Source organism: Pseudonaja textilis, chromosome 13 (genome assembly GCF_049901715.1).
Source record: "Pseudonaja textilis isolate UNSWEBS1 chromosome 13, rPseTex1.2, whole genome shotgun sequence".
Taxonomy (NCBI): Eukaryota; Metazoa; Chordata; class Lepidosauria; order Squamata; family Elapidae; genus Pseudonaja; species Pseudonaja textilis.
The window spans coordinates 5,409,274-5,420,081 of record NC_142002.1 but is presented as its reverse complement, the minus strand read 5'-3'; the positions used below and the strand labels follow the sequence as shown (position 1 = coordinate 5,420,081).

The window sequence follows — 10,808 nt, the reverse complement described above, 5'->3', positions numbered from 1 at the left end:
CCGTGGCAACTCAAGGCAGCTTACAGAATATAAAACCACATTTAAAACAATAAAACTAATAAAAAGAATCAAATAAATTATTAAAGTGTACTATAATAAAATTATAACGTAGTAATGGGGTATTAGCACTTCACGTGATCTAGATTCTATCCCTCTGTTAATGCAGCTGTTCCTTCCCTGAACCAAGAAGAAGGGAGGGAAATATAACTGAGGCACTATTAAACCACAATTGTAGCAGCTAGATTTCCATAGCTTCTTCCTTGCTCTATTAGAGAAACCCCACCCCGGCATTAAAAATCTGTAATCCCCTAGTAGCCTTTTGATGTGTTTTGTGATGTTAAGGGGAGATTCTGGAAAACATTATTTTTGGTGATGACATGTCCCATTGTGATTTATGGGGGTCAGGTGGGCCACCAATACAAATGAACCTCAAGGGTGAATAAAAAAAAAAAAAAAATTAGGCCGAAATTACCCATTTCCCAAGAATAATCCCGAGGCTTAAAAGAAAGAAAAAGAAACCCTTCACAAAGCTAAAAGAAGCCAGAGGGAAAGCAAAGCCTGTGAAAAATAGATGTTATTTTCAACTGGATATTGGAAACTGTCACTCCCAGTGGCTACGTTTAGGAATTGATTAATTAAATGACTGTATCTTTATATTTATAGTCCAATAAACAGGGCACCGTTGTTATTTGGCTGCTCAGTCAAGCGTTCCTGGAAGGTTTTTTTTCTACCCATGAATTGAGATTGCTTCACAGAGTCTTTCTCTGTAGCTCAACAGCAGATTCTCCCTGGCAGAGACTTCGGGGTAATTGTTAGTTTCCCCCTGCAGTTTTGCAAACAAGAAGAGAGTTTTCTCCTTGCTCTGAATGGTACCCTGAAACCGTGTGCTCTGCGACTTTGGAGTTACAGAACAACAGAGCTGGAAGGGACCTTGGAGCTCTTCTAGTCCAACCCCCTGCTCGAACAGGAAACCGTATACGATTCCAGACAAATGACTGTCCAGTCTCTTCTTGAAAACCTCCAGTGATGGAGCGCCCATAACTTCAGAAGGGATGCAGGCTGAAAATTGCAACTAACCATATTGGAGGCTCCCTTGGAGTTGTTTAGTTGCTAACTTTTCCAGAAAAAGAATAGCAGGCACTTAGGACCCAAAGGGGAAAACTGAAAGCAGAGATGGAGAAATCATGTTTCTGCTCTTAACTATTGTTCCACATACCCTTAAATTCTACCAGATGTTAAAAGCTTTGTTCAGCCATGGCCTGAGTGGTGGGGTTAGTTTTGTTTTAATTGTGGCTTGTTAAACAAGCCATGTTGGCTGGCACTAAAGTATCAATTATAGCTTGCAAGTATGGTGTCTGGATACACACAACACCCTAAGTCCAGACTAAATAATTGGAATGATGTTGCTACCAATTGCCCTGTGCCAATGCCTTCTAATCTGTTGAGAGCAGAACACTTAGCTGCAGTGTATTTCATAAGACATAGAATAAGAGTTGGAAGGGATCTTAGAAGTCATCTAGTCCAACCTCCAGCTCCAGCAAAAGACCCTATATCATTCTGTTATTGTCTAGTTTCCATCCATTGTTTCTTACCTTTTGGTGCTTTGGAAAATAGGTTGAACCCCTCGTCTTTGTAGCAGCCCCTCAAATATTGGAAGACTCCTATCACGATGTCCCTAATCCTTCATTCTCTAGGCTAGCCATATCCAATTCCTGCAACCGTTCTTCATATGTTTTAGTCTCCAGCCCCCTAATCGTTTTTGTTGCTTTTCTGTGCAATCTTTCCAGAGTCTCAACATCTCAATGATGTTCTTAAGCGCACCGTACTTTCTGAAATTTTCAGAACTCAGAAGTTAAATGGGGAAGAGCAAAGGGCTAAAGATTTGATAGCTGTTGTACCAGATTTACACTGTGTTCATGTAACTCAATCTAACACCTAAAAGATGCATTGGTGCAGCCTATTAAATTTGTCTTCTAAATCTGTCTAAAAGTGAGGATAGAGCATTTAGATAGGGCATCTATTTTCCAGTGGTATCATTAATGTCAAACAGACATGCTGAACACGCACCAAAGAAAGAAAGACACAAAGAAGCAGATCTAGTTTATTCTAGCTTTTATTTTTTGTTTTTTTTGGTTCTTGGTATGAATAACCATGAGCTAAAATTCTAAACAGAACATCCTATCAAAGATAAAAAAGATAAAAAGAAATCTAGAATTTCCTCTCTTTTGTTCGTTGGTAAGCACAGAACTAACAATCATAAGGTCAGTGAGATTTCAAAGAGTAAGAAAAGGAAAATAGAAAATAAACAGGGTGGGCGGAAGTGCCTGGAGGTCAGCATTATTCCAAAGAAGACTCAAATAAGAAGACTCAAATACTCCAAAGAAGACTCAAACTCATGTTAAGGTGTATGGAAAGGTTAACAGTCAAAATTTTAGGAATGGAAGGTTCACCAACTAGCTTGGCTTAGTTGACATAGCTACTTCTTTGCTCAATCTTCTTAGATAAAGGGATTTTGGTGGCACTCAGCAGGATGCCATGCAACCCAAGAATTTCCTGGTGGTCTCCCATCCGAAAACTAACCAGGTCACTATTTTTGAAACCAGCCGACGTTTCCTAGGTGCTACTACCAAGTGGATTCAATAAGCCTTACATCCAGGACATTTGTCCAAAGTCCCACCTTCTCCCCGCAAATAGCATATCCTTCATATTCCTCCTCTCTAACTCCACCTTAATGTTTCTCAACCTGGGCTATTTTAAGATGTGTGGATGGCTGGGTCATTCTGGGAATTGAAGTCCACACATCTTAAGCTTGCTACAACATGCCCAGTCACGAACCAAATATCAGGGCTGGCTCTAGATATTTTGGCTCCCTAAAATCACCGTCTTGGGCTTTGTTTTTCTTCAAGGTTTTGTGCTTTACACTTAGAATATAGGTATCCCTTCAACGAGTTCATTTAGTGACTCTTTGTAGTTATGAAAACTTTTTTTTCAAAGCCGTTGAACAGTCACTAAATGAATTGTTCGTAAGTCAAGGACTACTTGTAATTAACAGAGTAACAGAGTTGGAGATCTTCTAGTCCAGCCCTCTGCTCAAGCAGGAAAGCCTTTAATGTAGCAGACAAATGGCTGTCCGGTCTCTTCTTGAAAATCTCCAGTGATGGAGCATCCATAACTTCTGGAAGCAAATTGTTCCACTGGTTAATTGCTCTCACTGTCAGAAAATTTCTTAGTTCTAGGTTGGATCTCTCCTTTTAAGTTTCCATCCACTGTTTCTTGTCTTGCTTGCTGGTGCCTTGGAGGATAGGTTGACTCCCATTTTTTGTGGCAGCCCCTCAAAAATGGGAACACTGCTATCGTGTTACCCCGATGATATGATACCTTCTAAAGCAAGAGTCTTCAAACTTGACAAGTTTAAGACTTGTGGACTTCAACTCCCAAAATTCCTGAGCTAATATGACTGGAGGACTTCTAGGAGTTGAAGTCCACAAGTCTTAAAAGGTGTCAAGTTTGAAGACCCCTATTCTAAAGCATCAAATATTTTTCTCATAACATCTCATAATAGTATGATACGGAGGAGAAAAGTGGACCTAACCAGTTTAAAGTAAGGTTTGAAAGGTGACTATCAGCACCACAAATAAGCCTTCTCTGCATTCTTTCTTCTAATAAAGCACCAGTGTGGTTACATTCGATGCCACCCCACAGTCTTGCCTGGTCTCTAATGAAGTCTTGCCGTTTCCTTTGCAGAATTTTGTTCCCTTTCTTTCTAAAACACAGGTAGGCATGTTGCATTAAGAACGTCGACTGTTGAATGTTCTAATTTTGTTCTTGCTTCCCTGACCTTGGGAGTATAAGTGGAATTGGCAGCAGAATTTACATCTCCAAAAAGACCAAAAAGAAATACGTACTTCCTTGGGTCAAGATCAAGGATACATTCAGAAAAAAAGAGGAAGTCTATTTTGAGAATTGGTCTGCTAGGAATCTCTATGGCTAAAATTTTTTTTCAAAACATAAAGAGACTCCTCCCACCCACCCCAACCAATCAAGGAGAAACTAATCATCTAAAAACACTGAATAAAAATATAACACTTGTAATAATACTTATAATAATCTTAGAGGTTCGTGTCAGTTGTCTCATATCAACAGAAATCTATACAGAAGGGAAAGGAAAGGGAAGGGAAGGAAGGAAGGAAAGAAGGAAAGGAAAGAAATAAGGGAGGCAGGAAACGAAGGGAAGGAAGAAGGAAATGAAGGGAGGGAGGAAGAACACAATTTCTCCATGATGCGCTATTATAATCTCATTAATCAAATGGCACAATATTTTTTCCTTTTAATTAAAGGAATCAGTGACAAATATTTTGCTTACAGTAACAGGACATGATATTAAATTAAAAGCAGGTTCATACAGCCCTGGAGACTTGGAGCTGAAGCTAATCTAAAGATGTGGCTTTGCTTTGGCCACATTTCTTTGATACCCAAATTTTCACATTGTTTTATGATGATGACGCTCAAACACCCCATGGCAGAATGAGCTTGCCATTCCAAAGAAGCTTCTTAAGAGAGAGAGAGAGAAGGAGAGAGAGAGAGAGAGAAGTACAATGGGGCTAAATGCCTGTTTTGTTTCTTTCCTTTTTGTTTCGCAGCTACACAACGTAAACTTAGCCATTTCTAGTTATTGACCATGTGAGTTCAATCTCCAAGGCTAGGTTTCTACTTTTAAGAGGGAGAACTAAATGTTCTTGTGAAAACTTCTAGAGATGCCACTAATTGCCAATCGGGGCTGTCAAACAGGAGGAGAGGAGTGGGAATGGGGATACTGGAACCAGAGTTGACCCCAAGCAGAATGTGAATTGAGAGTGTGTGTGTGTGGGGGGTGTAGCCACAAAGATGAACGTGTTTGTAGGTCGCATGCTGTTCTCAAATAACAGAGAATTGTTCCATTGGGATCTGTGCTTTTGAATCAGATACTGGAAGCAACCCATGAGATCGAGAGGCTAAAAACTCAATCTTTTGAAGAGCATCTGAAGACATTCAGACCAATTAATACAGTGTTTCTCAACCTCAGCAAATTGGAGATGAGTGGACAGACTCCCAGACTGCCAGTTGGGGATTCCTGGGAGTTGAAATCCACACATCTTGGACTTCAATTTAACTGATTGAACACCGAAGAGAGCTATGGTGGTGCAGTGGTTAGAATGAGGTATTGCAGGCAAACTCTGCCCACTGCCAGGAGTTGATCCTGTTCGGCTCAAGATTGACTTCCAAGGTCAGTAAAATGAAGACCCAGGTTGTTGGGGTCAAGAGGATGACATTGTAAACCACCCAGAATGCTAACAAAGCATTGTGGGGTGGTATATAAATAAATCTAACTGCCAGTGCCACTGCTATTAACCTTAGGTGGGGACAAAAACCAAGAAGGCATAAAAATATCGTTTGTGAAGTACCTGAAGGGATGCTACACAAAACCTGATCTCTCTTCTTCCAAAGGACAGGAGACAAAACAATTGATTAAAGTTACAGGAAGGCAGATTTTGATTGGACGTTTTCAGAAATAAGTTTCCTAAATGTTCCGATCACAGCAGTTCAGAAGATAACCCAGTGACCTTAGAGATGGTGGGTTCCCTTCCTTGGTTGTGTGTAAGCACAAAGCTACACAATTACCTTTGGGGGATGTTTCAGCTGGGAATCCTGCATAGAGAAGATCAGAAGATCACAATGACCCCTTCCTATTTTAGGATTTGGAGTCTGTGATTTCACTAAAATTCAAGCAAACAGCATCCAAAACTTCTCTGGACTTCAAAGTTAGAATGCTAATGAGAGAAATAAAATCTCCTATTGCAAGAAAATTCTCAAACTGGCACCCTTGGAATTGCAGTTCTGAAGAACAATGACCAAGGTTATTTTTTAAATTAATTATTTTAATCCTGCATCCTGGTTTTTGAGGAGGGGAATCCACAACTCCTTGATTTATGTCCTTTTTATGTTGGCAAACACAGCTCCAAGGACCTAGATCAGACTAACAGTAAGAGATGGTGCAATGCATCTCCACCAAGTGACCTTCATAGTAAGGATTTGATTCCCATCTCTGTCACTTGACCACTATTTTCTACATTCTCATTACTACACTTGGGTGGGGGTTGGATTAGATGACCTACAAGGTCCCTTCCAACCCTGTTAATCTGTATCTGTAATCTATATCTATGCAAATCTGGGATTCATAGAAAAAGGCAAAGGTGGGAAATCCTCCATAGGTAAGATTGTAAAAAAGTAAGATTGAATCTCTTGCATTCCAAGTCTGCTGAACGGAGAACCATCAAATCCGTGCCTCCAATAGATGGAGACACAGACAGACATAAAATTAAGTGGAGGTAACTCTTTTTAGTCCTTGTGACTTAAGGATGAAAGACCTATTATGTCATGACATTATTGGAAGGGCTGAACATTCAACTTTTTTGGTTGCTTCTTTTTTGGAGACATTTAAGGAGAAAACTGGGTGTCTGAAATCTTCAGACATCCATTTATGCATCCATTTCCTCTGTTCAATATCCCCATAGGATAAAAATCAGCCCAACTTCAGGATCGTTTTGGGGGTACCTCTTAAGCCTTGCAGGATTGAAGGCATCTGTTCTCCCTCTTAAAACCAAACCTTTGTAATGTCCCCAGATTCTAGTTTTGCCCCACTTACTCTGAGAACTGAAGTCCTTTTATGCCTGCTTGCCTCAAGAGAGAGTGAATTCTTTTTAAAATACCAAAGAAGCCCACTGTTTCCTAAAATCTGGGACCTTCTGATTTTTACCACTATATGTAAATTCGAAATAAATCACTTTTTCCACAGGCAGCTGAACTTTCTTGGTTTTTCTTTTTCCTTTGGAAAAGTTTCGTTTCTCATCCAAGAAGCTTCTTCAATTCTAACTTCAGAAGTTTTTTGGATGAAAAGCAAAATGTTTTCAAAGAAAGAAAAAAAACAAGAAAATTCAGAAAAAGCACCTCTGGAACAACTATGACCTGGATGGTTGAGAATCTCCACAGACATTTGAAATAAATCCAGTTTTCTCCAGTCATCACTCATTCAGGATCATTTTGGGGGTCACCGTGTCACCTGTCTTCTCATTGCTGCCAGAAAGGTTTGGATGGCCCTCTTGAAACAAGGGATATAATTCCAGATACATTTTATTTCTTCCTCCTGTTTTAATGGACAGGCGCACCATAAAATAAACAAAATATCCAATAACGAGGAGAGTGACAGTGACAGGAATGCCACCGGATTATCTTCAGGCTGAAAAATTGAGTCTTTCTTTTTTATTTTTTTGATCCACTTCTTCTTTTTTAAGGAAGGCTTAATACTGTAGCTGGCTGTTTCTTTAGACATTACTTCTTTCCTCCATTCCAGACACTTCTTTTTGTTTCTCTTTTCAACCCAGAGTTTTAAAACATTTTCCTTTTAATTACCGCGTATAAAAATAGCTATAGGAATTCAACATTAAACAAAGGAAGGACATGACCATGAAGTGGCTATTCTAGAGGTGAAGAACATCATTCATACAGCGTCAGGATTCATTAGGAGAGGAAGAAGGGTGTTGAATTAAGAGTCTCGTTTCAATTTTCACTGAAATGCTGTTAAGTGCTTTTTCCTACGTCAACGGGTTGGGGTAGGTAGGTAGGTACTGTAGATAGGTAGATGTTGAAAGTCTCCCACCAGTAATCCTAATGGAGAGAGGTTCTTCTTACGAATAGCATTGCCTACTTCGACTGCTTCAACTGAGGTAGGTCACTCTATAAAGAAAATATGCTACATTCTAAGGTAGACTTCCCCAAGCTGGCCTTCTCTAAATGTGTTGGGACTTCAACTCCCAGCATTCCCAAGCAACCTAGCTAGGCATTTTGGGAACTGAAGTCCTGACACACCTGGAAGTTACCAGGTTAGGAAAGGTCATGCTAAGGCTTTAAACATGTGGTCTATTACCAGCTGTGCTGCCACCAGCAACCTAGAGAGCAACTAACAGAAGAAACAGGAAGAAATAAACAGTGGACACCACATCGGTGGCTTCAAGTGCTGTGAGAGTCAGCTGGAGGCATCTTATTAAACAGGCTGGTCTTGTGTCTGGTTTGCACACATGCACCCTACAGAAGTTAAGTTAGTAAGACCTTTGTACCCAAATAGGATATGCACATTTCACAGATTTCTATATTTTGCATGGGGGAAAATGAACAACAGCGTGGAACATAAGCCCAATATTCCAAGATTGTTCCCTTTCATCTCCAATGAAAAGATTTCAGACCGGAGATTGGAGAGAGATCTGGAGAGATTGCTTGCCCCATGACGCACCTCAAATCATGGTTTGATCAAAGCACTAACTTTAAACACACAACTTGGAAGGAAGAACGGGAAGTATTGGCTTCACAGAGAGTCCTGGCTTGACAATGCTGTCTTGCATAAACCACTGTTGGAGATGATCACACAATGTGCCAAAGCCATACATTATGATTGGCCAACCATAATAGCTGGTAAAAGTTAAAAGTAAAGGTTTCCCGATGGTGCTCATCTCCATTTGTAGACAAGGAAGCCAGCGTCGTCCAAAGACACTTCCATGGCCCTGTGGCTGGCATGGGATGATGTTACCTTTCCATCGAAGTGGTACCTATTTACCTACTCACACTTGCATGCTTTTGAAATGCTAAGTGGGCAGGAGCTGAGGCAAGAACCGGAGCTCAACCCGTCATACGGTACTTGGGTCTCGAACTGCCCATCTTCCAGTTGACAAGCCTAGCATCTTAACCAGTAGGCCGCCCTTCTATAGCAGCCAGACACTAATCCAAGGTAACCATTTTGTTTCAACCCAGCCTAACTGTTTAAGATGATCTTAGTTCAGTTTTTTTTTTTTTTTTGCAGAAAATCCAAGGGTTTCTCTGTGCAAAGCAAAAATGAAAGTTCAGCTCCTCCGTTATTAAAAAAAAAACAACTTTCCTTGATGTAGCAAGCACCCCATAAATGTGCATGTGGCAAACCAGCTTTGAACAACGTACCTTGAACATCTAACAGTTCTTTAATAGTAACCCGTTTATAGTGGAAGTTATTTTAGGTGATCGGCCTTTTGCTACAATCCTAACAATCATTAGAGTTTCCTTTGTTTAGACAAAAAAAAAGACACGATATAAAACAATTCTTGACACAGTAAAACTCTACACAAGTTAACTAGCAACTTGCCTAAAAGTAAAGCTTATCACACTAAGGGGGACTTGTCCTCAGTGATCACATCCGACATGAGTTCACAATGCTCTTCTGTCTTCTTGGGATATTGGAAGGGAGGGAGAGATGAGGAGATTGGCTGGAACAATACTTCTATTTTAAAAAACAAAATGTCTTGAGGTAGAACATTGCTTTCAAGATTTTGGAAGTGCTTTACATTGGAACAAGGATGACAACAAAGGGTTACTTTAAAGAGGGGGTGGTGGTGGAAGGAAATATTAACCAATGACCAACATGGTGGACATGGAGTGTGACTTCTGAGGTAGTACCAAAACACGTACTGACCAAGTGCTACACTACTTGCGTTGAAGACAAAAAGGAAGACACAACATACATTTGCCTCTTCCCAAAAGACATTCAATTCCGGTTGAGGTAGGTTCTGAATTTACTTCGGTGGGGGGAGGGGTTCATCCAAGTCTTTTCTTTCTTTCAGGAGCCCTTTTCCAGGCCTCAGGTTTTTAATTTTTTTTGTTTTTTGTTTCCCATTATTATTATTTTTTTGCCACGCTCACTTTGTCTTTGAAGCAGTTCGTCCATGAAAAAACAACAACAACATATATCCTGAGAATTATGAATGGACACAACAACAAAAAAATAATATCTATGGCTCCACTGAACATTCTGTGTTGTGGATCCGAGTTGGGAGGTCCTTCATCATGGGTTAGTTCAACGAGATTGCCAAGGTGGATCCAGAAATGGTCATTCTAAAGCTGCCAGTGAAGGGACCCCAAGACGGGCAAGGGTTACCGATCCTACAGTTGTGTCAAGGGTTACGGAGTGGTGCGCCAGCTTTGCTTGAGAAAAGTCACTAGCTTGGCAGCTGTAGAATGAAGAGGGAGATCCAGATGGGTAGATATGGGCTACAAGCCTGAGGCAGGTCAGAAAGATCAACTTCATAGCAGATTCCAGAAAGGCTGCATACAGATTATGCAGATATCAGAACTTTTACATTGACCTGAGATTTATGTGTCATCTTAAGAGACATCAAACCAGGCACACACGCAAAAAACATAATCGTGGCTGGGATGTCCTGTAAGAAGTCTGAGCTATCTTGGCAATTTATCCTTCATTGGTCAGAGCTTGCTTCAAAGCTGGTTCTTCTGGGCTGATGGTGAGTAGAGGCTGGTCGTGGGGGCCAGAAGGTACGTTTGGAAACAAGGTGTTGTTCTCTTCCTCAAGGATGCTAAATTCCTCTGGGGGAAGAGTAGATATCTGGATTTCAATAGGTGAAGGAGTTGGAATGTGATCCAGCTGAGAAAGCAAGGGAAAACATTGCTATTGGAAATCTCAAAGCCTGCTCAATGATATTTGTTACAAAATACAAGGAGAATGTGAAGACGAATGAAGGCAAATCCATGTATCCCAGGAGAATCTTCTAGGATCCGATCTGGGTCGGTCACTGGGATCAGAGTTTTTGGTCTTCTGAGCTTTCAAAGTCATGCTGAAACCCATCTTCTCTCTAGCAGAGTGTGTGGTGTTGTTCTGCGTGTGGCTCCACAGACCACACACAGAACAGTACACACACTGTTAGAAGTTTCCTGAAGATGGGCTCCAGTACGAGTTC

General features: G+C 40.6%; 1 protein-coding gene across 2 annotated transcripts in view; it reads right to left on the bottom strand.

Annotated features, from left to right (window-relative positions):
* Positions 1-8,946: 8,946 nt before the first annotated feature.
* Positions 8,947-10,808, bottom strand: part of IGDCC3 (immunoglobulin superfamily DCC subclass member 3) — a 123,499-nt gene continuing 121,637 nt past the window's right edge. Inside the window, exon 14 of one of the 2 annotated variants that reach the window (XM_087941298.1) lies at positions 8,947-10,495. In XM_087941298.1, the coding sequence (XP_087797424.1) occupies positions 10,304-10,495 (192 nt within the window). In that variant the 3' untranslated portion in view covers positions 8,947-10,303. The remainder of the gene's footprint in view (positions 10,496-10,808) is intronic. The other variant, XM_087941297.1, reaches the window with a different exon arrangement.